The 27,211-nt window shown below is 36.7% G+C and overlaps 1 protein-coding gene across 1 annotated transcript; it reads left to right on the top strand.

Moving 5' to 3' along the window:
* Nucleotides 1-702: 702 nt before the first annotated feature.
* Nucleotides 703-8,120, top strand: DTD2 (D-aminoacyl-tRNA deacylase 2). Its single transcript, XM_037503189.2, has 3 exons — nucleotides 703-828; nucleotides 3,689-3,758; nucleotides 7,372-8,120. Exons 1-3 carry the CDS (start codon nucleotides 718-720, stop codon nucleotides 7,695-7,697), a joined length of 507 nt encoding a protein of 168 aa, XP_037359086.1. The 5' UTR covers nucleotides 703-717; the 3' UTR covers nucleotides 7,698-8,120.
* The last annotated feature ends 19,091 nt before the right edge of the window (nucleotides 8,121-27,211 follow it).

Genomic DNA, 27,211 nt, shown 5'->3' with positions numbered 1-27,211 from the left:
TAATACAGTATGCCCTACAGGAAACTTCACATCACAGAATTTGATATCATGTGCATCAGAATGTCATTTCAATTCTGTGTTAGTAGCTCGTTAAAAAAAAAATATTAACAATCACACACTTTCTCAGGTAAGAATATGCCTAGCAAGAGTGTTTTGTAAAGGACTGATTTCCAAAAGCGTGTTCACATGGCATACCAACACATTTCCCTAACTGCTAAATCCAAATAACTTATAATGGTCCTGGTGGAAGAGGCACGGTTGTTTTATTAATTGGGGTTAAAAAAAATGCGGGATGATTTATAGCTTTTCCATCTCCATTTGTGTTGTGATTCAATCGATCCATTCTTTACCTATCTTGACAATGGGCATAACATGAACTTAAAGTGTTCTCAAAGTCTGGATACTTCAAGAGACACGTAGGGAAGAGATCCAAAGCGTTGGGGATTTTTTGTTTTGTTTTTGTTTTGTTTTTGTTTTTGTTTTTGTTTTTCACTCGTTTAAAACTACGCACTAAAAACCTAAAGCATTGGGTAGCTTCTGCCTAAGGGGCAATTTTCTGATGACGTTACATCCGGGACATCAGAGAGCCAAGCAGAGGCCCCGCCCCTTACGGGCGGGACCACAGGCGGTCTTGGCGACCGGACGCCGCGTCCAGCTTGTCTTCTCAGCGCGCCGGGGGCGGGGCCTGCGCAGTCGGATGCCGCGCTGGCTCCAGCTATGGCTGAAAGCGGCCGGACACTTCAGGCGCGGGCGCTCCTGCAGCAGTGCCTGCACGCCCGGCTGCAAGTACGCCCCGCCGAGCGGGACGCAGAGGCACAGTGGGTGGAGGTAACGTCGGTCCCGCAGCTCCTGTTATCCTGGGAGGTGCACGGTTATTATTTCCGAGTTGTCTCGATAAGGTGTACCCCCGCCTGCCCCGAGTGGATGGCGTGGTGTCTGGCAAGTGTGTGCAGCGAGGGGCCGAGGCCCCGGTTTGGGAGGACCGCGGGAATTTGAACTTCCATTCACACTTGATTTTCTGGAGCTTCTACATTGTCTCAAACTTCTCGGTTCCACAGAGGAAAGGCCTTGCCACGCCCTTCCCTTTGCTGGGGCGACTGGGGTCCTGGCCTGGTCTGATTGGATCTTGTAGGGTACATTTGTTGCCAGTGTTCAAGGTCTGTTTTGACTTGTGCACCGGATCCCTTCTGATTCCCTCTTAATGTTGACTGAGAGGCTAGGTCTTAGCAGTGAAATGAGATTTCCCAAGATACCATTCTTTTTTCAAGAGACTTTAAGAACTTTGTTTCCCACTAGAAAAAAAAGACTCCAGCTTGTATAATAACGTTTCATTGTTAGCGAATACATTTCCTCCAATTTAAAACACACCAATGATTTCTTTTTACTTGTGTATTTTGAAGACAGCCTGCCCCCAGGCTGTGCGAAAATAAATATTAATAAAATGTCCTTTAAGGCCCCTGGCTTATTTTTGAAGTAAGTTGAATTTTTTTTTTAATTAGTTCAAAATTAAGACTTGAGGTAACGTGGGAGAGTCTCATTCACTTATCTTATTTGTCAAAATCGGTCCCAATATAGCATCCTTTAATATAATCCTAATCATTATTTTCAGTACCACCTCGAAATTAAGATATGTGCATGAGTGTTCTTAAATCAGAATCAGTTAACTTCTGCTGATTTGGAAATATTTATAAACATAAAAATTCCTATTTTTCCTCTCCCATTTTCTTTCTCAGAATTTCATGTTCTTTTATAATCTTTCTGGGGTCTTGGTTTTTCTTCCATTTTTAAAAATTTTATTTTTTATATATTTACCATCCTATCTAAAGAATTGCCAATTTTTATGGTTGCCTTATGAAACTATAAATCATAAACTATTAATCATTTAGAGTTCTTGCTTGCTGCTTTATCTTTTTATATTCTTCATGCCATATTTCCTTCTGCAAAATTGCAGATATTTTATTGCAGCCTTCCCAAAACTATCATCTTGTGTTTATAAACTTTAAAAGCTATTTTAAAGCTTTCTCTTCCACTCCCACACATGACTTAATTAATATATGGAGCTGACAAGTAATTAGATGGTGAAAAAGTAAGTTCTTTCCTAAGCATACTATTCCCTATCATTAAAAGTTCTAACGTTTTTTTAAAAAATTGTTTCAATTGTCAGAAGACTTGAAAACTACTTTGTGTGTTCTTAGTTTCATTCATCTAGATCTTTGCTGTCACAAACGTTTTTCTTTGTAGGAAGGGAACTTTTTAAAGCTACAGTGAGAATATTTAAAATGTTTTATACCAAAAGAAGCTACTAGGGAAGTGATTCTGACTTGAAGAGGGGAATTTGTAGCTCACAACTTAAAATTTATTATTGGAATAAGCCGAAAGAAAATACCTTAATGAGGAGGTAGTGTGCTGATTGGAAAGAATAGGTATCTGTTTCTGCAAATAATTAGATATTTAATTCTGACACATTGGGAGTGTCCACATAGGAGTATGCTTGAGATACTGGCTCACACCGAAACAACCCCAGTGGAGAGATCTGTGACCATGGTACAGCTCTCTGTATCATTCAGCCTGCTAACTTACTATGGTTGTACATTAGAGTCCCTCACTTGTCCCAGAAGCACAATTGTACTTTTAAAAAATTAATTCTTTTCCAGGTAAATCAGGTATGAGTGAAGAGTTGCATTTATACTGACTTAGAATACTATTAATGTTACACATGTTGTCTGTTATATACAGTTGAATATGAAAGCAACAGATTAGTTGAGTCCCTGTCATGTGCAAAACTGTATGTAAAGTGCTTTGGGAGTTTTACATGCTCATTTAATAAACATTTATATAGCTTTTACTATGAGCCAGGCACTGTTTTAAACACTTTACAAGTATTAACTCATATAACCTTCATAATAACCCATGGACTTAACAAGATTAATATCCAAAATCAAAAATTTAATGATTCAAAAAGTTATTCACAAAATCAGAACTCTAATGATCACTTAGCAAAATCAAATTTATCAAATGTCCCTTTTCTACGGTGTATCTATCCGACAAGTACTAATAAACATCTAAGTCATAGAAAATAAATAAGCTTTCATTCCTGATAATAAATGTAGAACTTAGTATCATAAATGCAATTTCCAAGGCCTAGTCACTATATTTATTTAAAGCATTAACAACTGACAAAAAAATAATTGAACAGTTTCCTGGAGTTTATTGACAGTCTTACTTTCATTATCTACAAGTAAATGAATTAGGAGAAATAAAGAGTGATGACATCATGATGTATTAATCACACTGTTGTTGATAATGTCAGCCATATGTAGTAAATGTGAATTCATTTGGAGTCGAATAAATGTGGCCTCACAAACTGTTTCTAAGTCTATTAGCCATATAGAGAAGGAAGCTAGTTCATCGTTTTAATGATTATGATTAGAAGTAAATGTTTAAAGGTACAACTTGTGGTCTTCACTGCTGTTAGCTATATATTAAACTTCATTTTTTATAGAAATTATATCTGAGGTAATTGAAAAAGATTTTATTTTCTCACATAATCAATTAAGAAATCAAATCTGTTGTAAGAAACTAAGTTTTCTTCCTTTGCTTTTAAACCTCTGTGACAGTTATGAAATAGTATTTATTTAGCTCTGTATCTATATAGAAGTTCTGAGTTTACTGTGGTGATTTCTTACAGATTCAAAGAGGATTAGTGATCTATGTGTGCTTTTTCAAGGGAGCTGACAAAGAACTTCTTCCCAAAATGGGTAGGTGTTTGATGCTGTTTCTTTGTAAGAGTAAGACTGAGTAACAATAGATTGATGAACCAAAAGGGCAAAAAACACAATTTTAACTACATTGGTATGTCAGTTCTAAATTACTTTATACTATTGTTAGTTTTAGCTATTTACCTATTCCAGAGTTTAAGGTAAGCAAGTATGATGTACATTCATTCACACACGCATACGCACAAACACATTCTACACTGAGTTTTCGTCAAGGATACACAAACTTGTTGGAAGTAAGGTAGCCACATAGGGAGAAACAGATGCTACATTTCTTAATATAGTCTCTCTTATCTCCTGGAGTCCCTAAGAGGGCCATATAGGTGACACTGTAGTTATAGATATGGAATCAACTCTGGACAACTCAGACTTATGTAATTATTATTATGAAAGAATTTACATTTACCATTTATGCACTGGTTTGTAGGAAATGTATATAAACATAATCAGATTCTGCTGATTCTTGAACCAAGCTCAATATCATCATAATCATACCTCCTCCAGGGGCAAAGAAAGCAGAGTTAATGTGTGTCTCTGAACAGTAACATACCTGCCTGCAACTTCCAAGGATCCTAACTAGTTCATACCCCTATGTATTCCTTGTGATAATTACATGGGTTCAGACATACCAAATCAAGTAATACATTGTCTCCAGACAGTATTTGATAAAATAATTATCCCCCACACCTCCAAAGCCTTAAATAAAAGGATCAGCTTAGACAAAAAAAAAAAAAAAAAAAGAACTGAAGTTCCTAGAGGGAATTTTATATTGAGATATCCAACATGATTGGCAACTTTGTCAGAGAATGAAAACTAGATTTTTGAAGGGATTGTAATAAGGTAAGGGTAGAGAGCCAGTAACTAATAATTTGAAATCTAAATCCAGATGATAATAGGGATCTTTGAAGGGTTTAAGGTGAAAATGAAATGACGACTTCTGTTAATGAGGATGATTTGCCAGGTCCTGATGCTTGAATATTGGACATCCTGTCCATTTTCCTGAGTTCATATTATTCCTTGAATTAAATCATTATTGACTATAAAATTTATGGTAGACAATGATGTAAAAAATATATAAATAAATATTTTAAAGTATGGTAAACATCTTTAAAAACAGGAGGAGAATTTTTGTCATTGTGACTTAAAATTGATTTTCTAAAGTTAATTTATGTCTTTTTAAATAGATGTTAATTATAATAAGATCAAATGAACCAACCAAATCCAAGCTGCATTTTGCTTTACAGTGATTAAATTCTATGTGGTCCAATATGTGTAAATGAGTTCACCTTAAATACATGCATAAGATTGTGGTGAAATGAAAACATCAAGAAGGTCCTTTTAGTAGTCTAACAAAAAAACTTTATATATCATGTATCTCAATAAAGAATTGTGACTCTAAAAACCACATTCTGCTGGTGTGAAGTATAAGCAAAATAAGTTCATCAGTTATTGACAGTGTTAGCTTATACTTCCCTCTATTCCAGATGGCAAAGTAAGCCAGAGTGATGGGATTCTCTTAAATCCCAGCTGATAATAAATACATAAATTGAGATTTCCCAATCAAATCATTGTACATAACCTTGGGAGTATGAAAACCAGTTATGTTCATTAAAGCCTAAAATAGCATGGCTGACATAGAAATGTGCAGAATTTTTCTCAATTCAGTGTAATTGAACTGAGTTCCAGGGACCTGTCAAAGCTTCACTTCCCATATAGATCATTAGAGATACTTGATTGATAATCTGTCTTAGGATCTTTGAGTTTCCAACATGCCATTAATTCATTGTCTCATTTTAATTCTACTTACTGATATTTGTATTTGTATTCATGTCCTTCTATATACTTATATTTATATTCCAACAGCATTAATTGAATTCTCAGTTATAACCAGTAGAGGGTGGTGTGTGGAAGTATAATAAATTGTACTTACTTCTCTGGCTTGTTACTCCAAAATTGCCTCTTCATTCTGTCACTAGCCAGAAGCCCATATAGCTGGATAGTGATTTCCTTTAGATAGATGTGCTCTAGAAAGTTAGTTTCCTTAGATGCAAGCAATAAGTACCACTGGCTTTATAGCAGAGTTCTGTTTGTAATAAAGAAGATTAGAGGTTTTTTTTTTTTTTTTTTTTTTTTAATAGAGGCATGTTTTCTTTCTTTCTTTCTTTTTTTTTGTTTATACATGCACTGGGTACAGTCAGAAGCGCGGGAGGGTGAGAGAATTCACCAGAGCCAGAGCAGAGAGCAGAGCAGGCAGAAGGACCGAAGTACACTGCTGAGGGGAGCAGCGGGCGGCAGGAGAGGTCTGCGCGCCATGTGGGACCCTCCTCCGGTGGCCGGGGAGCAGCCGGGGATCGAACCGGCGCCACAGAGGCTGTGGGCAGCTTCGCAACCCAGCGCTCAACCGCTGCGCCACCGGGGAGGCCCAAGAAGATTAGAGGTATTTTAAAATAGATGTTAGTTTAGTGAAAATTGATAGTGCTAATGTATAGCTTAGGAATTGAGTGTTCACCTTGGCTGGTTTTTACCAGGTTAATTCCCTGAATCCTTTTTAATATTTATAGTAGACCCTCTAATATTGAAACCATTGACTATCCCACCAGAAAGTATGCCTTTTCAAGTCTAATTATTGGACAGGAGAGAGGTATATAAGTTTCTTTTATAATTTGTTCTCTTAGGACCTTTCTTTGTAAGCCGCAGTTACTTATACCCTCAGTGTAGGAAGTGAGACCCTAAGGCTATTTATATTAAGCACATTTTTTTTTTTGGTTTATTGTTTTGAAAATGGTTAATGTTATGAGTTTTCTAAGTTTAGATTTTTTATCATAGATTTTATGGTGATTTTGACACTTACTAGCAATAAATATAATTTCATAAATGCCATAAAAATAATAATACCATATTTTCTTGTATTTTATGAAGAACATGCCACCAGCTATATTTTTTTGGTTGTTTTTTTTTTTTTTTCAGTTGTAACAATGTCTGGTGATTCTTGTTTTCATTTCTACCTTTCTCCTATGCATTATATTTGAAAAATAATTATTCTGTGTTAATAGTGCCTTTGAGGTTATGAAACTGCAAAATTACTTGGTTTGTAATGGTATTGAACTTAGAACCTTTGTCTTAACTTAGAACTCTAGGCAACAAAGTTTAAAATCCAATAAGATTTTTATTTATTGTTCTTATGAAGCAGAATTTGGTGTGAAGAGGATTTATTATGGTCTTTCTCCAGTGGGATTTACTTATGAAATATAATGAGGAACAAGAGATTAAAATTTCATTTCTCTCTTTGGGGCAATAATATTTTGAGGCTTCAGTATTCAGTTAATTCTTCAGTCCCTTCTAGATAAACTGTTAGTTGATTTTAACTGCCAAGTCAGATTTAAAGTATCATGCCATTTCCTGCATGAAATTTACCTTGTTTTTCATGCTTATGTTATTTCACTTAATAAATCAGTTATAAAAATTTAAATAGAGTCTTTGGGTTAGAAGCATGAGCCAACAAACTGAGTTTTAAACATCAGATTTTAGATCAACTATAAATTGCTGGTATTTTTTGTTTTCACTTCAAATTGTTTTCTCTTTCTTCCCCACCCAGTTAATACCCTGTTAAATGTGAAACTAAGTGAGACAGAAAATGGCAAGAACGTCTCTATATTGGATCTACCTGGCAGCATTCTTATCATCCCTCAAGCCACCCTCGGGGGGAGAGTTAAAGGAAGAAACATGCAGTATCACTCTAACTCTGGAAAAGAAGAAGGGTTAGAACTTTATTCCCAATTTGTGACTCTATGTAAAAAAGAATTAGCTTCTAACAGCAAGTGTGCTGAAGCTGGTGTTGTGGTAGAACATGGCACTTATGGAAACAGGCAGGTGTTAAAGCTGGATACCAATGGACCATACACACACTTAATTGAGTTTTGAAAAATTAAAGTTAGTTTCCACAGTTGTTTTCTAGTATAAAATGATCTGGGCTATAACTACATTTTCTTTTCCTTCACCCTGAAAATACAAGCCTACAGCATTTTTAGACAAGAAAACCATGGGTTCCATTTATAACTGTAACCTGCTAATTGGATGGCCTCACTAGCTCACCTAAACTGGATCTGTCACCTTTCATTCTATCTTCTCCTAAACATCTGCTCAAAAATTTGAAAACTGTTTCTGTTCACTTAATGGTCACTTTGGAAATGTTCTCAGAGAGCTGTTTTTAAGTATTTCAAATGAAGAGTTTTGTTCAACCAAGAAAAATAAATATCTTAAACTCTCAAACATATGCAGTATATAATAAAAAATACTACTTGTATTAAAATTAGATAAAACTCAGCACAAACCAATTGTAATTTTGTCAGTTTTGTTTTACTATTTCAGTTTTCCATTTTTTAAATGAAAAATAATGTGATTTATTATTTTAGTAATATCATGAAAATCTAATATAGAAATGGTATTGTGTATTATATTTCCAATGACAAACAAGTGCTTTAAATTATTTTGGAATCTTTAGTTCATATAAGAACAAGGTATAGTATTAAAAGTTTTTATTTAATAAACTGATGAGTTAATATTCTTTTTCTCATTCTTTTTAACCATATCAATTTTATCTCACTTTCTATCATTGTCTTTTAAAAGTTACTGCTTCATGAAATTCGTGTTAGTTCTTAATTTTTTAGGGTGTTCTTTTCCTGTTGAATTAGATTGTTGTGAAAAGAAGAGAAAAGGAAGATTTCTACTGGAATTGTTTGAAAACAAATAGGCTTGTTCATTTCCATATTATCTATATAATGATTTGGAGTCAGTATCATATTTTCTTATTAGTGAATGCCTGAACTGAATGTGTGCCCCTGAAATTAATCTGTTAGAGGGTTAATCCATCATTTAATGTTATTTGGAAACGAGGCTTTTGAGAGGTAATTTGGGTTAGATGAGGTTATGAAAGTGAGACTATCAGAATGGAATTGGTCTTTAAAAGAAGAGACACCAGACAGCTTGCTGTTTCCTCACCAGGACACAGTTAGAAGTGTGTCATTTCCCTGTTGGCCACAAGCCAGGAAAAAGACCATCACCAGAAACCATTCGACTGGCAACTGGATATCGAACCTCTAGTCTGTAGAACTACACAAAAGTAAATTTCTGAGTTTAAGTCAACCAGTCTTTGGTATTTTGTTAGGACAGCCTGAACTGACTGATGCAGTGATAAAAGATAGACATCTAATAAGATAGACTTTTCAAAGACAAGAGAAGAAAATATATAGGAAGTCAAAAGAGTAAATGAATCAGTGAAAGGTAATAATTAGTTTTTGCAAAGTCCTCTGACTTGATCTGCAAAGCTATTTTAGGGAGGAAAAACAAAATAATATTTCTAATTACCATAAAAATGAAATTAGTTTGGGCCTCCCTGGTGGCGCAGGTGGTTGAGCGCAGTGCTGTGAAGCTGTCCGCAGCCTCTGCAGTGCCGGTTCGATCCCCACCGGCCTTGGAGATACCCACATAGCGGGGCGGACCTCTCCTGTCTCGCTTGCTGCTCCCCTTAGCAGAGTATTTCAGTCAGTCTGCCTGTTCTGTTCCCCACTCTGTCTCTGGTGAATCCTCTTACCCTCCCGTACATCTGGCCTGTACCCTGGTTCTTGTATGAATAAATCTTAAAAAAAAAAAAAAAGAAATTAGTTGGAACAAACATCTTAAGTAACTGCTAAAAATTCCTTTTTGTCTAGTAATTTCTTTAGGTGTGTCTATGTTCCTAAGATACTTGTTTTTTTTATCATCACAAAAAATTCTATTTTCTCTATATCTTTCCTGTACTATTCTATTTTGGAACTTAAGAATCAATAACTGCCATGGCAATGAGCCCACTGTCCTTAACTTTTGCTTTATTGATTCACAATATACTTATTGAAATGTAATAAACTATTCATAAACTTGCAAATTCCAGTTTCTTTAAGCTTCTCCAAGGAAGTGTACATGTCTTTCAGAAAGATTATGTTTTACCTATTTAAATCATTTTGATTTTCTGTTTAGGTGAAATGCTGACTCACAGCCCTAGACTGGTGTTTTATAATACAGACAATTTTCAAAATATTTTGCTTGAGACACTTGTGGAGAATAATAATTTCAAGTACATGAAACATTATTAAGCAGAAGGTGACTACCAACTTTGTTTCATTTCCAAGGAAATGAAATAAGAGGGAAAAGACAAAAGAAATAGTAGATAGTTAAATAACTATGCCATGGCTTTCTGTGCTCTTCTGGCCCAATGTGCTCAAAGAACTAAAGAACTTTCAACGAATATATCATTTAATCTTCACAGTATGTGAGAATAGTGTGAAAGTAATAATGTGTAGGTAATTTTCCCAAGGTCATACAATAGGGAGGAATAATTTCTATTATCATGACTACTTATAGTGAGAGTTCTTAAAATTGAAATTGATTTTTTTTAGGATTTATTTATGCATACAAGAACTGGGGTACAGGACAGAGTGTGGGGTGGTGGGGGTGAGAGGGGGTGAGAGGATTCAACAGAGACAGAATAGGGAACAGATTAGGCAGACTGAAATACACTGCAGAGGAGAGCAGCTGGTGAGACAGGAGAGGTCTGCTGTGCCACGTGGGTAGTTCCCTGGCAGGCCAGGGATCAAACTCATGCTGCAGAGGCTTTGAATAGCTTCATGTTGCAGTCCTTATTAACACCTTGAGCCACTGGGGAGGTCCAAATTGCAATTGATCTTGATAAAGGCATAGCATCTCCCAATGTGAATCACTTGAGAAAGAAGAGCCAAAAATTGGTTTTCTTTTTCCTTTTTTTTTAAAGATTTATCCATCCATGCTCACAAGAACTAGGGTACAGGCCAGAGGTTGGGGGGAGGGATGAGAGAACCCACCAGAGACAGAGCGGGGAACAGAGCAGGCAGATCCATTAATACACACTGCTGAGGGGAGCAGCGGGCAAGCCAGGAGAGGTCTGCTACACCATGTGGGCAGCTCCCCAGCCGGGGATTGAACCTGTTGGGTCTCTACCCCCTTGCGCCACCAGGAAGGCCCTTTTTTTTTCCTTACTGAATCAGGTGGGAGTAGGGTTGTACCTAATTTAGGTGATTTCTGCTTCTATTTTTGTAAGGTTCTAGATTGTTTCATTAGGATATTTCTAAATACTGTGTTATCTATACATTTAGAATTTTAAAGCATTCAATTATAGAAAATACTATGTTTGAGGGCCTCCCTGTTGGCACAAGGAGTTAAGCACAGCACTGTGAAACTGTCTGCAGCCTCTGCAGCACAAGTTCAATCCCTGGCCAGCCAGGGAGCTACCCACATGGTGCAGCAGACCTTTCCTGACTCACCGTTGCTCCCCTCAGCACTGTATTTCAGTCAGTCTGCCTATGCTTTTCCCCCGCTCTGTCTCTGGTGAATCCTCTCACCTCCCACACCTCTGGCCTGTACCCCAGTTCTTGTATGCATAAATAAATAAATATTTAAAAAGAAAATACTATGCAGGAGACATATACTATTGCAACAGGGTGGTCCCCAGGAAAGGGGGAGATTCCCTGCCCCACCCAAGGGAGGGTGGAGCTGAGCAGGGAGAGAAGCTGCAGAAGAGACTAAGGAAGGAAGCAGGATGGAGCCAGAAGGAGACCTGGAGGAGGCCCATGGAGCCTAGAGACACGTGAAGAAACTGCGCTTGTCTTTTGGTCGTGGACTGGGTGACACAGATGTGGGTGAGACCCTTGGGGAGGTGACAATGGCAGCTTTTATCTTGATGTTGATTTTGCTCTTTTCCTTCCGGGCTTGTCCGGTTGTTTCTGGCCCTTTTCTGTGGGTCCCCACTGGAAGATGCTTTAGACTTGTGGCAGGCTTTGGGGCCTTGTTCTGGGCCAATCCCATATGGATGGACTTTTACCCACGAGGGAACGGGTAACTTTGGGTGCTTCATTTAAAAACTAGACTCTTTGCCTTACCTGTATTGTTTCCTAGTTTTATTAAAAATCCTTCCCATTAAAGTCTCATATGTTTTGTGTTGATGCGGCGGATGGCAGAACCCATTTAGAATAGGCAGGTTTGCGGGGCTTGGGCTGACCCTCTCCCTGCTCTATAACAGATTTGGTGCCCTACGTAATTTAGGACAGAGCCATGCGTGGTTAGTCAGCCCCATGGGGAAATTGGACTTCCCTATGGCACTGGCTACCATAAGCGCAAATGTGATTTTTGGTTTCTCCACTATAACACTATCAGTGAATGTGGCTTTAAGTATCTTGAATATATTCAGGTGAAGTAAAAAACTTTTACCATTCCTTCATTAGCTGAAATCAAAGGCAGTTCTGCCTTTTATGAATAATATCTGTATTGATGATTTATTATCTATATAATGAAAGAAGTAAACATCAAATATAAGGACCAAATATAGAGTTCAATGCCACTTATTTTTGGAGAATAAGAACTCACAATGGTGTATAAGAATGAAGCAATGTCCAATTTTTATTATATACAATTATTACTTGAGAGCTGATTTGCTATAGTTAAATTTATGTTTGGGGAAAAACCCTATGTAATTGAAACTAGTGTTTCAAGGCAAGAAGTGCCTTGCCTCCTGATTTATTGGAATAAGACCAGTTTTTGATGGGGAAGAAGTACTAGAAAACAAAAGTAACATTCATTCTGAAGCCACCATTGGTGATGACTTTAAATGTACATTTATTTTGATGGTCTCCTGATTATTCTCTACAATTGTTTTTGCAGAACATTTCCTAGGTAATGTTCCTACAACATTACTTTCTCTGTGATATTCCACTGGTCAGAAACTTATATAATAACTTTTTTTATCTAGAGAACAAAGTCTAAACTTGAAAAGTTGGCATGGAGGTCCTCCATACTCCTAGAAGTGAATGAAATCATTCAGAAAGAATAGTAGAGGACGAAAGTCAAAACGTTGAGAAAATGTGTAAAGAAAGGGCAATGTATGTGAAGCCAGAGGACACTATAGAGGGCCTGAAATTGTTAATTGAAGATAGTTTTCAAGACATAAGCAGTGACAAAGCCAGCGCCAAATACTGGGGGAAAAAACTTTTCAAAGACTGTAAAGAAGCCTCTGGGCCTACCAGTTAGGCCTTTTTGTGCTTATGTGATACTGGGGTAGAATTTGCAAAAATTAGCAGAAGAGTGGGGGAGGGGCAAGACCTAAGTGAGGTGGAAGCACAACGGACTATGGTGGTGGATTACGGGTGCTTTAGTGGCGGGTACACTGTGTAATGGCACATAAAGGTGGGGAAGACCCTCTACTCCCAAAATACAAACAATGATAAACCAATATTACTTCAATTTAAAAATAATATAAAACTTAAAAAATTGAGATTCTTAATCTTTTAGCACAGAGTGTCTCAAAGTGTGCCAATGGATCACCTATACCAGAATCACCTGGGGAGTGTAACATTTTAATAAGTGCATTTCTGGGACCATCTCATACTTAATTAAAATGTCAAGAGATTTTCCTTAATGGATTTGTTTTCCTTTAAGTTGTAAAATATTAAACACCATGAAGGTTTAAAAAAAAAAAAATCTCTGGAGTTAAAATCTATCTAGTGACCAACCTCCCCCCAGGGGATTCTTGTGTACAAAGGAATCTCAGGACCAGCTACTCAGAATTAAGTTCAGATTTGTATAAAGTTTTAAAAATCTCTCTCCTGACCCTATCTCTGACTACTAGAGCGTTCTATATTTTTCTTAGATCATGCCCATACCTAAATTGCCTTCCACTCTGCTCTAAATCTGTCATCATTCCTTACCTAGCTCATGTCAATCTCTTCTACCCCCAAGTAACTTCTTTTTTTTAAATATTTTTTAAATTATTTATTAAAAAAATTGTTCATTTTTAAACAATATTTGCTTCCCCTGCCCCCGACGTAGTCCCCAAGTAACTTCTTTTACCTGTATCTTCCTAGGCATTGTGGTTGTCCCTAATCTTGACACTTATGTATCTTACGAGATAGAGTACTTGGCTTTTAATATTTTTACATTTATAGGTTTTGACTGCAAGAATATAAATAATATTGAACAGAGACAATGTAATAGTGGGCATTCCTAGCACAGCATATTTTATCTCCTACAGTGCCTCCCTAGCACTGTGCTCAATAATTCTCAGTATTGAATTGAAATGTTGCTATGTTAGCAGACAGAATACGCTTGATTTATATCAAGAGCTATATCAGTACTTTACATGTAGATTTCTTTGCTTTTAAGAAATAGAGAGAGATCGGAATGCAGGAAGCATGTTTTGTAGAGTCACCCCATGCTTTAATACAGTAGATAACACCAGAAACTAAGAATTTTGGAGTTGCAATACAAATGTAGGCATTGCTACTTATATTTTTATTACTTTATTATATCAGGGTGGTCACATTATATTTTCTTAAGTTTCATTCTACATTAACTATATTCTAATATGACTTCATTCTAATATAACTGTATAGAAAATAGCTCCAAATCTAAAAGAAAGTACACAAAAAAGCAAGTTATTCTTAAAATAACAGAAGAAACATTCATTTAAGCAAACTTGTACTTGAGTCCTTTGTAAAACAAACTTATTTTGAACCAAATAAAAATGTCAATTTGTTTTCCTTATAAATAAGAATTTTGATACACTAAGCTTTATTAAGGCCCTTCTATATATAATTACAAAGTAAAGCAGTTCTATATATAATTATAACGTAAAGCAAATTAACCAATTTGTGATAAATATGACCCTACTTTTATTGTACTTTCCAATGAATGAATTCTCCGCACTGAGTTAGCAAGCATTTTTCTTTTAAGAAGTTTAATAAAATTTGACTTATTACATCCACTTTTTCCTCAATGTGAGAAAAAGAATTTGTGCAGAGAATGCACCACACCCTATGAAACAGTGTCTGAGAACAGATACTTTTATAAACACCTAGAGTTGGGAAAGTAATTGTGGACTTGTTTTTCTGAATAGGAGGGATGGAATATCTTTAGGGAATGTCTGACCATACTAGAAAAATCCATCCTTGGCGCCAACTTTAAGATATTGTTTACTTAGCTTTGTACTAACATAGATAAACTAAGGCACACTTTCTATTTCAGACATTCTTTTAATGTACTTTGCATGTCTAAGGTAGGTCTCTTTATGAAGATGATGAACATCTTCAGTTTGCTTAATACCTGGATTATCTTATCTCCTGCATTCAGATAGTCCTCATGGCTTATATATCTTTGCATTCTATACATTCTTCTCTTTTATCCCAGATTTTGAAAATGTTCTTTCAATATGTGCATGATACTGCACCACAGAGAGTTGCTCTCTACCTAACGGTTGTGGTCTTTAGAATCTTTTCCAGTCAGTAGAAGAACTGGGAGCCGTGGAAAGCAAGTTATTCAAAGTATGATCCTTAACCCTAATGAGCTTATTTAATAGGGGACATGATAGGTGGAGATATGTACTAGCAATATGTGATCAGTGATAACGGAATGATGCTATCTATGAGCTATAGAGTAACAGCAGAGGAAGAAGTTACTTCTGGCTGGAATGTTGAATCCTTGTGTTAAAACAGGCACGGTGGGGCCTCCCTGCTGGCGCAAGGGGTTAAGACGCAACTTGTGAAGCAATCCGCAGCCACTGCAGCACGAGTTCGATCCACAGCCAGGAAGCAAGCCACATGGTGCAGCAGACCTCTCTTGACTTGCCCGCTGCTCCCCTCAGCAGTGTATTTCAGTCAATTTGCCTGTTTTGTTCCCCACTCCGTCTCTGGTGAATCCTCTGACACATACCCCATGTCTCTGGCCTGTACCCCAGTTCTTGCATGCATAAATAAATAAATCTTAAAAAAAAAAAACCAGATATGGCAACTTGAGCCAGTGCTTGAAGAATGGGTAGAAAATCTATAGGTAGAAAGGATTGGGGAGACCATTTCAAACTTTAGACTAATACATAGTAAGGTGCTATTGAAGACTTTTAAAGTAAACAGTGACATAATTAAAACAGTTTGTAGGCAGATAGACCTGGCAGTGATACATAAGAATCACAAACAGAAGAAAATCTGGTATCAGGAAGATTTTTTTTTTTTTTGAGTAGTGTAGATATAGGATACTATGGGTCACTTAAAACATGATAGTGGCTATGAGCATGGAAATAAACTTAACTGGAATAGTGAAAGGTGTTTTGAAGAAAAACAGTCTTCAGGGCAACTGATGATTGGTTGTGAAGGGGCTATTTATAACCAAAATCACTATAAATTGTTACATGTGGTTATTAGAGGGTGAATTTGGATTTTAATATATTGAGTTGAAGCACCTGAAGATTTATCCAAGTAGACATGTCAAGATGTGTTACTCAGAGCAGAGTGAGTATAGATTTGAGAGTTATAAAAATGGTAGTTGAAGTCCTAGAAATAGACAAGATTTAATCGGTATTTACCGAGTGCTATTCTTGTAAGTATAAAAGGCACATTAAAAAAGAAGCTGTTTCTATCCTCATGGAACATATTGCCTAATTGGGATGTTCAGATAGTTAACTGGAACACAGAAAACTAGAGTTTCCAAAAGAGGGGTAAAAACAGTACTGGGGAGATTTGGAGATGGAAGAGATTTCATCTGGTCAGGAGAGCAGTGACACCTCAGTATAACTCCGAAAATTAAGATCTATGTGACAGGGGATGTAGAGAGTAACAAAGGATTTGAATTCCAGCCAAATTAAGAGTAACAAAAGAGAGAAAGTTGACAAAGTTTAGAAAATCAGACCAACAGGTAGATGGAGAAAGTGGGAGAAGTAAATGGAAACACCAATGTGCTGGGGCTCAGGAATTGGGGAAACAGGTACAAACATTCAGAAAAGATGAAAATGTTACATAGGTAACACCCATGTACCCACTAGCTAGATACTACAGGTAGCATCTTTTATATTTGCCTTACTATCTATCTATCCACTCCAAGAATGTGGTTATTTCGTTTGCCAAGTATTTTTGATTAATTTTTCTTCTTCCCCTTGTGCTTTTACAGATTAGTTTCTCCTCTCAGAGACCTAGATGAAATGGTGCTGTGGCATTTCATCAAATGCCTCGATTCCATTATACTTCTAGAAAAGCCTCTCTACTCCCTGTGCCTTTCTTCTTCTTTTTTTTTTTTTATGGAGGCATGTTTTTTTTTTAAATTTATTTATTTGTTTGTTTGTTTTTTGTTTATACATGCACTGGGTACAGTCAGAAGCGCGGGAGGGTGAGAGAATTCACCAGAGCCAGAGCGGGGAGCATAACAGGCAGACGGACCGAAGTACACTGCTGAGGGGAGCAGCGGGCGGCAGGAGAGGTCTGCGCGCCATGTGGGACCCTCCTCTGGTGGCCGGGGAGCAGCCGGGGATCGAACCAGCGCCGCAGAGGCTGCAGGCAGATTCGCAACCCAGTGCTCAACCACTGCGCCACCGGGGAGGCCCTGTGCCTTTCTTCTTCAAAGAAAGATCCCAAATAATGGTACATGGGAGAAATAAATTGTCTACTTTTCCAGTTAGGTTAGTGGAGTACCCCCTGGCAGTCTGCACCTGAGATTAGAAGAGTCTAGTGACCCCATTATTTGTCTAGCTCTCTAGAAGTTTATCAAAGTGTGGTTTAAGAAGCACCTTAAGTAGAAATTAGTAGGAAAATTTCTTTAAAAAGCAAATTCCTGCATCTCAACCTGGGATCTACTAAATCACATTTCTGAAATGAGGCCTAGGGCTATACACTTTTTATTGAGATAACACTGGTTTACAGCATCATATGTGATTCAGAGGCAAAGGATCACACCTCCTCAGATGTATGTCACCACACCACACTCACAGCCAAGGCACACATAGTCCCCCACTACAATCTTCTGTGGTCTCCTCACTTTGCTCTCCCTTCCTCCTCCTCTGGTAGCCTCAGTTCTACAATCAAATTTCTAGGGTTTGGGGGGCCTCCCTGGTGGCGCGAGGGGTTAAGCACAGCACTGTGAAGCAATCTGCAGCCTCTGCAGCACGAGTTCAATCCCCAGCCAGCCAGGGAGCAACCCACATGGTGCAACAGACCTCTCCTGACTCGCCCGCTGCTCCCCTCAGCAGTGTTTTTCAGTCTGCCTGCCTGTTCTGTTCCCCACTCTGACTCTGGTGAATCCTCTCACCCCCCGCACCTCTGGCCTGTATCCCAGCTCTTGTATGCATAAATAAATAAATCTTTAAAAAAAATAAATCTAGGGTTTGTGACTGGTTTTGTTTTTGTCTGATCCTTATGTTTTATTTCTGTATAAGGAACATGCATGTTAACAGTCACTTTTTTCCCACCTGTGACTCTTAGACTGACTAGCATCTGACAACTGAGTGTTCAGTGGTAATAGCTCTGAACCAGGAGTCATGAGGTCTCTGTTGGATAGTCTCAGCTTTTCCATGCACTGTAGGTGTTACATTACTCCAAGGTAACTCAATCCTTCCAGGACTCATGCTAAAAGGGAGGGACTCAAACCTGACAGATATTAAGATCACTTTCAGCTCTACCTTTTGGTGGAACTATGATGCTAGATCTTGCAAATTATAAGGGTTGATTAAACTTAAGTCACATGAGCTGGAAAATGTTTAGGTTTGTGTTCTTTTGAATTATAGTTGTTTCTTTTCATTCAAATGGTATACAAATTACTCATCAAAATAACTAAATTCCCTTTGGTGACCACACCTGAGAGGGAAAGTCAGATAATGTCCAAAAAATAAAAGTAAATAAATAGTACTACTAATAAATTAATGTTAAAAAACGCTCAGTAATATAGGTAGACAGCATACAATCCTGGAAGACTTGCCAAGAGCTGAAATAAAATAAGTCAAATCCAGTTTCCCCAAACTCATAATAGGTTACTTTAACTGAGACTGAACTAATTCTTCAAATTAAAACAAAGTACTTTATCTGAAAAACAGCTAAATTCTTGATTTATCTCATTAGTTTTCAGCTGATTAAAAGCTGAACCATAGAATGAGCTTCAGGCATTTGCTCAGCCCTTGCTGCTACATAGTTCTGTGTTTCCTTGGTGATATCAGTGTTCAGAGTCTGCCAGGTCCACTTTGAGTCATTGCCACTCTGCATTCCTTTTCGTTGTTGTTTCTTCCTCTTATAAAGAAAGTGACTATTTTCTCAGGGTTCTGAGTTGGCAGAAGTTACTGTAAGTCTCACATGCGTATTTACTAATGAAAGAGAAAACTGATTGTCTCTTAAGCAATGATTAAATTGTGTGCCCTCAATCACCTTGGTGTTGGGTGGTGTTTTTTTCCACTATAAATCTGAGTCTAATTTTAGTTTCACATGATTTCAGAATATTATTTAAAATGTTACTCAGTGTTCTTGCTATTGTCTCATAAATAACAACTGCTGAGTATCTGTATCCTTCCCCCCATTTTTTTAAACCCTTTCTTTTTTCTGTGGTGGTATAAATTTGTCATTTGCTAAACTTTCCAAAATTTTTATTGGCAGGTTCTTATTTATTGTGGCCATAGGGTCAGAATATAGTTCATCCAATATATAGCCCATGTATTTGTGTTTATCCTAAAATATGTCTAGGAGTATAGTAATGAGATATTAATTCTCTATTTTTCTCTCCTTTTCGCCCCTGATATTTTCATTTACAAAGAAGAAAAAGCAATTATGCAAGCATTTCAATATGGGTTATGTCACTGCTACTCTCAAAATGATTAATACTTGAGATCATTAACCAGATAATACCTAGTATGTGCAATGCATTGGTAGATGTTAGAAGCAAACAGATATTATGCTGTAAAGCACCAACCATTAAACTTATAACAGTGATTCATCCTAAATTACACAATAATCAGTAGGAAAAAATATTTGGACTTTAGCTCTCCCAGGTATCCAAAAGGTATAGCATTTTTTTTTTTTAAGATTTATCTATCCATACAGACAAGAACCAGGGTATAGGCCAGAGATGCGGGGGGTGAGAGGATTCACCAGAGACAGAGTGGGGGACAGAACAGGCATATCGACTGAAATACACTGCTGAGGGGAGCAGTGGGCAAGTTAGGAGAGGTCTGCTGCACCATGTGGGTCACCTCCCTGGCCGGGGATCGATCTTATGCTGTAGGGGCCGGGGTGAGCCTCATAGGTTACATCCCAACCCCTTGCGCCACCAGGGAGGCCCCAGGTATAGCATTTTTAATGAAAATTTATATGCAATCTACTGCATATACTCAGAAGAAACACAGGGGATAAAATGATAAAATGAATTCCCTACCTTTATCAGTTCATTTCTTTATTCCAGAAGGCAGAGAGATTAGGGCCCAGAATATAGATCTGGAAGTTAGTTGCACATATGTGATAAGGTCACCAAAGTTAATAGTATCATATTTTCTCAAAAATTAACAGAACTTCCATGATCCAGCAATCCCACTTCTGGGTATATATCCAGAAGAATTCAAAGCAGGAATCTGAAGAAATTTTTGCATACCCATACTGATAGCAGCAGTATTCACAATAGCCACGGGTGGAAGCAACCCAAATGTTCATCAAAGGATGAATAGATAAACAAAATATGTTAAATACATACAGTGGCATGTTATTCTGCCTTGAAAAGAAAGGAAATCCTGTTAAGCTACAGCATGAATAATCTTTGGATCATTGTGCTAAGTGAAATGAGTCAGTCACTAAAAAAAAAAAAAAAAAAAAAAAAAAATTGGATGATTCCATTCATATGAGGTATCTAAAGTAGCCAAATTCATAGAAACAGAGAGTAGAATGGTGGTTACCAGAGGCTGAGAGAGGGGGTGGGAAAAAGGTTGTTTAATAGGTATAGAGTTTCACTCAAGATGAAAAAGCGGGACTGTGTTTCACAACAATGTGAATATACTTAAACTCCTGAACTACAGACACTTTTTAAAAAGTTACCAAAGTAGATGCCAAGTGGTCTAGGAGAGTACGTAGAAATGATGTCAAGATGCAGTAGACAGCTGAATGCTTAAGAAACTGTCAGGACAGTGAGAGATGCCATCAAGAGACTGGCAAAGGGGAAGGAAAGAGGTGGTAGAAAAATTAGAAGAAAATTATGTCATGAGATTCAAGAGAAGGGAGAATTCTGTTCAAGTAGGTTCTGATAGATGATACCCAATCCACTGGAATGGTCAAATAGGAAATAACTTTGGAAAAGTCATTTAAAAAAGAAAAATACATTGAGGATTGACAATTAGAAAGTACGATGAACATTATTCAGCACAAGTTTTTTGGGATTATGTAAACTAAATATTTTGAGGATTAAATGGGATCTAAGAAAATATAGAATAAAGATGCTATATTATATACTCTTTCAGGAAGTTAAAGATGAAGGAAATGAAAGATCAGTAGTTTTGCAGGAAAACAGCATTCAAGGAATTATTTTCAGATGCAGAAAATATGAGGATGTTCTTAAAGGAAATAGAGAAATGAAAGCGAGAAGAGAGGCAGTACTGTATGGACCAAAATCCCATATCAAAAGCCTGAGTCGAGCGATGCATTTAGAACACTTTGGGTATCCTCTGAGATAGAAGGAAAAGGTTGCAGAGGGTAGAAAGGAGAAATCTAATGGAATTCAGAAATCATGCCCTCTACTTTTGCTATAAACACTTAAGACTTGACCATCTGGAAGAGAGGAAGATGGCATGGAGTTGTAGTGGAGGACAGTAGTGAATGTTTGATTTAGCCACTTTTGAAAATAATTAAGTGAGCCAACTACCTGAGGCTAGAAATTACACAAATAATGCATTAAATTAGAAAGCACAGTTACACAATTTTCTTGGCAGTTCAAGAAAAGGCAGATGGTTGGGTTGATCCACAATCAGGGATTGGCAGAGGAATTGTAGTCTGCCAAGGTTATAGAAAGGAAAGAATTATGAACATTAGTAAAAGTGTTCAAAGCAAATGACCTCATAAACCAAACTAAACAAAGAAAAGATAAAAAGAATAAAATCAGCAAGGAGCTAAAAGACCAGATTAGGAAAGAGGTAAAAATGACTAGTACTTTTATGAAGGTAGAAGGGGAAGCCCAAAGAGTAGGAAATGTGAAAAAAGAATTATAGACAGGTCACAGAATGAAATCACTGCAGTAGAGCCATGATGAGTGAGAACAAGATCTAGGATGAGGCCAGGGGAATGTGTAGTTGCAATGGATGGTGTCAAGGAATTTAAAAGCTAATGTTAGCTAACTACCCCATTCAGACAATTAAGGTAACACAGATTGATTGATACGACTCAAAATAGAGAGAAATATCCATAACCCTGTGTCCAAATCTTTGATCACTGTGAGAGTGTGAAACAAATGTCAGCAAAAGGCAGAGAGGATAGGGGTGATGTTTCAAGAGGATGTGAACTTTAGAGCAGAAGCAAAGGAAAACCACAGTCGAAAACCTTCAGAGAGCCTGGGAATGTCAACTCCATTTCCTGGTTTTGAAACAGAAATCACATTTACTTAAAGGGACCTGTGTGGTCAGAAGGAAGTCAGGTGTCTGTGCAGCAACAAGATTGCTAGGGGGAGTATGGGAAAGTTCATCAGCAAAAGGATGATATTTTGGAAAACAAAGTGATTAGTCAGTGAATCTGAATTGTAAGAAAAAGAGCATAAGTAGAAAAAGTTACCATAGACACATAATGAGGGAGATAGGACATTGAGAAGTGTTCAAGAGTGCCAAGGGGTGAGAGAAGAAAAGTGATTGAAATTATAATTCTAATTTTTGGCTGAATATGGTTTATCAGCAATCAAACAAAAGGAATTGAGAGAAGGGATGATAATTACAACCAAAACATTAATTATTACTGAGTATTGTTTAGGAGAGATAAACGAGGATAATATAAATAAAATAAAAATATGAAATTTTGGCATCTTATTGTTCGAAAAAGATGAAACAAAATGGAGAAGACCTGGGAGCATTATACAGTATTAGTATAGCCTTTCTTTTAAAGTTTTAGATTTCAGGTTTAAACATTTTGTCCTGGAGAAAAACAAGTAGGCATCTTTTGTTTATTTATAATTCACACAAACAAAAGTTTGCCACTTTAAAATGTCTATTTCAAAGGTTTTTAGTGCGTTCACAAGGTTGTGTGATTTTGGTATATTGTTTAATATAACCATAAATACTGTGTATCATCACCGTCTAATCCATGTTATCGTTCTAAAAAGCTTTGTGCCCATTAAAGACACTGCCCATTTCCATTCTTCCCTCTTTTCCTGGCACCCGCTAATCTATTTTGGTCTTCATTATTTTGCTTTTTTCTGGACATTTCATATAAATGAATCATACAATAATTGACATTTTGTGTCTGACTTCTTTCACTTTGCATAATGTTTTCATGGTTCATTCATGTTGTATCATATACCATTACTTCAGTGACTAAATAATGTTCATTTTATGGCTATACCACATTTTATTTATTCATTTGATAGATATTAACATTGTTTCCTCTTTTCCCTACTATCAACAGTGCTACTATAAACATTCAAGTACACTTTCAGTTTTTAATTCTCTTCAGTATATGCCTATGAGTGTAACTGACAGGTCATATACTAACCGTGTTTAACTTTTTGAGAAGCTGCCAAATTTTTCCAAAGCAGCTGCACCATTTTACATTCCTACTAGCAGGGGTGAGTGTTCTGATTTCTCTACTTCCTCCCAATACCATTTTTTTTCTTTTTTTTTTTTTTTAAAGATTTATTTATTTATTTATACAAGCACTGGGTACAGTCAGAGGCGTGGGAGGGTGAGAGAATTCACCAGAGCCAGAGCAGAGAGTAGAACTGGCAGAGTGACGAAGTACACTGCTGAGGGGAGCAGCGGGCGGCAGGAGAGGTCTGCATGCCATGTGGGACCCTCGCAGGCGGCCGGGGATCGAACCGGTGCTGCAGAGGCTGCGGGCAGCTTCGCAACCCAGCGCTCAACCCCTGCGCCACCGGGGAGGCCCCCAAATACCATTTTTTCCTTTTTTTTTTTTGGTCTAAACTTCCTCATGTCTATGAAGTGATATGTCACTTTTTCTGCGCTCATTCCTGTTTTGTATATCTTACTTGGAGATACAGCCATTCAAATTCTTTGTCCATTTTTTAATTGGGTTATTTATATTTCATTGTTGTTTGTAAGAGGTCTTTTTATATTTTGGATATTAGACCCTTATCACTAAATATTTCTTCCCATTTTTTGGTCTATCTTTTCAGTTCTTAAATAATATCTTATGAATAACAGTTTTTAATTTAGATAAATTCCAATTTATGTTATTCTCCATTTGCTTGTGTTTTAGGTATTATAGTTAAGAATACAGCATATTTAAAAATAGCTCCCCATTTCACTCTCAAAATTGTGCTAATAGTCAACAAATTATACAAACACTCTCCTAACAGTCTCAGATAATTAGAAGCCCATGATCAGGTATATGAGTAAATACTGATTTATTTTATCCTTATTGAACCACAGCCAGTGCCATCATTTATTATAGCTTCTCTCTAATGGAAATCTGCCAGCAGTTGTAGTTGACATTTTGCATACTTATTCAACAAATTTTTTTTCAATATCTACTCTGTGTCCTGTACCTTACAAGTGGGGGCAAATTATGCCAGGAAACTGCAGAGAAAACATTTTAAAATTGTTTCCTTTTTTCTTTTTGTGACAGCAGCATAAAAATAATTACAACTACTGAAAAGATAAAAATCACCAGTCTCTGTTTAAAACAATTATTTCATTTTTACTCATTATCTTAAAATTTTTATTCACAATCAGCATGCATATTTTGACAGTTCAGTTAGTACAAAGATTTTATATTTTGCTTTCTTAAAACTTAATATTTATCATAAATTTTTGAGAAAAATTTTTAAAAAACTGTCCTCTCAGGAAGTGTAATAGAGATGAAGCAGACAAAAGGAGAAAATGTGGAAGTCAATAAAATATTATTAAGATGAGCAAGTATGGTCTATAAATGGATTTGTGCTCTGGTCTGTGAGTGCCTGTAGGTTGGCAAATTGAGTTCATGAGTATATAATTCTATTCCATATTATTAGCATTTTTCTTTTTCTTTCTGATCTATGACTCCTACTCCACTGATTACCTTAACCATATTACATGGTTAATTTAATATCTAGCTATTTTTCATACTGGTCTGCTAAATATTTGCATCCAGATACAATTCCTGTCTCTAAATTTGTAGCAAAACAAGAAGTTTAACATATAAATGAATTTTTTGTTAGAATTTGCTTCAAGAATAATATGACCCAAAAAAGTTAGTAGTGGATACATATATATAAAAAGATAGTAACATAAGAATTTCCCTAAGTTATTTTATAATATCCTGTATAATTTTTCTTCATATATGAAATTTCAGAAAGAATACTATTTATTGATCATCTAGAGTTTTACCCTTTTACTGGTTAAGTTCAAAATCTTGAACTAAACAGTCTTGGATTGTGAATTTTAAAACACATTATGTGGGTTTTAATATAGCTATGTTATCTTGTGTGTTTAGTCTTTCAGTATATTTGATTTTTAAGTGGATGTTCATACATCATCTGTTTTCACATTCTAATGTGTCTCCAACTAGTAAGGTTTTGGTGGGATACCTTATCTGCTACTTGTGAAGAATGAAACATCCCTAAATGAAAGCATTAAATTATTTTGTAAGTTACCTGTCTGCAGTTAACAGTTGACTTGCCTGAAGAGTTTGAAGCAAAAGTTGAGGGTTGGTGTAATATTTAAAAGATAGCCCTTCTCTTCAGCCCTGGCTCTGACTCGATCTAGCCCATTTTTTTGGTTTTTGCTCTTGTTTAGAACTGAGCTGCTTATGTTATTAAATTTTGCTCCTTCACCTTGATAGATTACCTTTGTGATTAATTTGGCTTATGATGATGTTTCCTGTGGTTTCCATCAGGAACTTTCTGGCAGGGAAAAACTGACAAGCTGACCAAGGACTCTTCTCATTCCTCTCAGTGCTGCTTTTATTGATTCCCCACAGACACCTCATTTCCCTCTCCGGATCTGCTCTGAATCCCATTTCCAGAGCCCTTTCTCCTTGGCCATGATAGGGTTGTTGCTGCCCAATACTCCCCTGTTCTAAGGAAAACTTCCGGAAACTTCCCGTCCTATAGCTTCATCCTTCAGGATCATATCCTCCCTGTCTCCCAAGGTGAAAACTGGATTAAAGGGATACGCCAGAAGAGATCTCCAGGACTTTCTCTCCCACTCCAGGTTAGAGCATCTTAACATTGACTTCCTGAAGTCTCTTTCTCTGTCTTGTGAAAATCAGAGGAATGATTCTAATCATGAGATTTAAAGCCAGATATGAGGGAAATGGGGGGATCATAGCCAACTACACAATCATTTTAGGTCTTCTTTATTCCTCGCTAAATACACCTATTATAGTTAGGTGATAGCAGTTTTTTCCCTACCCCTTGGGTCCATGTAATTGAGTGTTATACCAGGAATTTATGTTTATATGAAATTAATATGAATATAAATTTGATGTGCCACATACATGAAACTTTGCTTAAACAAGTGAATAACAGTTCAAAAAAAATGAAAACAATTGTCATATGGAGGTAGTTTAGGATTATGTTTATTTCCTTGAGTTTAAAAACAACTGTATTTTCAGGCCTCCCCTGGTGGCACAGGCGGGTGAGCACAGCGATGTGAAGCTGTTCCAAGCCTCTGTAGTGCTGGTTCGATCCTGGCAGGCCCGGGAGAATCCCACATGGCATGGCAGACCTCTCCTGTCTTGCCAACTGCTCCCCTCAGCAGTGTATTTCATTCAGTCTGCCTGTTCTGTTCCCCACTCTGTTTCTGGTGAATTCTCTCACCCTCCCACACATCTGGCCTGTACCCCAGCTCTTGTATGCATGAATAAATAAATCTTTAAAAAAAAAAAACTGTATTTTCAAGTTAGTGTTAATGAAAATATTTTAAAATAAATATGCAACTACATACTTATAAAAGAAAGAATTTGGAAAGTGCTGTTAGTTTAACGTATTTTATACAGTTTTGAAAATATGGGGTGCCCTGATAATATGATAAATATAATCAGGTAAGTATTCAGAGGGTCTGATTTTACAATATTATTTCTGGAATGTTGTTTGAAACATGAACAAATCACTTAGTTGTTTCTGGGTTTTAGTTTTTATTTCTTTGAAATAATAGCTACTCTGGAGAGATTTTCTGTAAAAGTGACAATAGGATATTTGAATTTTAAAACTGAAGGAGATCTTACCTACCCTCTAACATGACCTATTCATCTTCCAGAGGAGGAAACTGAGGCATAGAAAGGTTAAGTGGCTTGTTTTTAAATAGATGGCAGCAAATTTAGAAAAAATCATAATATAAATATTTATACATGTAAATGACTGCATTCTTTTTTTTATTTTATATATTTTTTACATCATTTTTCATTTTTGTACAATGTATGCATTTTCAACTTGGTTATAGTCCTCATACAATTCCCACC

Source organism: Talpa occidentalis, unplaced genomic scaffold (assembly GCF_014898055.3).
Source record: "Talpa occidentalis isolate TD23 unplaced genomic scaffold, MPIMG_talOcc4v2.1 talOcc4.11, whole genome shotgun sequence".
NCBI classification, from domain to species: domain Eukaryota; kingdom Metazoa; phylum Chordata; class Mammalia; order Eulipotyphla; family Talpidae; genus Talpa; species Talpa occidentalis.
Note: the sequence above shows the minus strand (reverse complement) of the source record. Positions and strands in the feature narration are given on the sequence as shown.

Excerpts from the sequence above, each read along its gene's own strand:
- DTD2 (XM_037503189.2), top strand. The coding sequence starts at position 718 with ATGGCTGAAAGCGGCCGGACACTTCAGGCGCGGGCGCTCCTGCAGCAG. Across the intron at positions 829-3,688 it reads CAGAGGCACAGTGGGTGGAG|ATTCAAAGAGGATTAGTGAT; the intron begins GTAACGTCGGTC and ends GATTTCTTACAG. Across the intron at positions 3,759-7,371 it reads AGAACTTCTTCCCAAAATGG|TTAATACCCTGTTAAATGTG; the intron begins GTAGGTGTTTGA and ends TTCCCCACCCAG.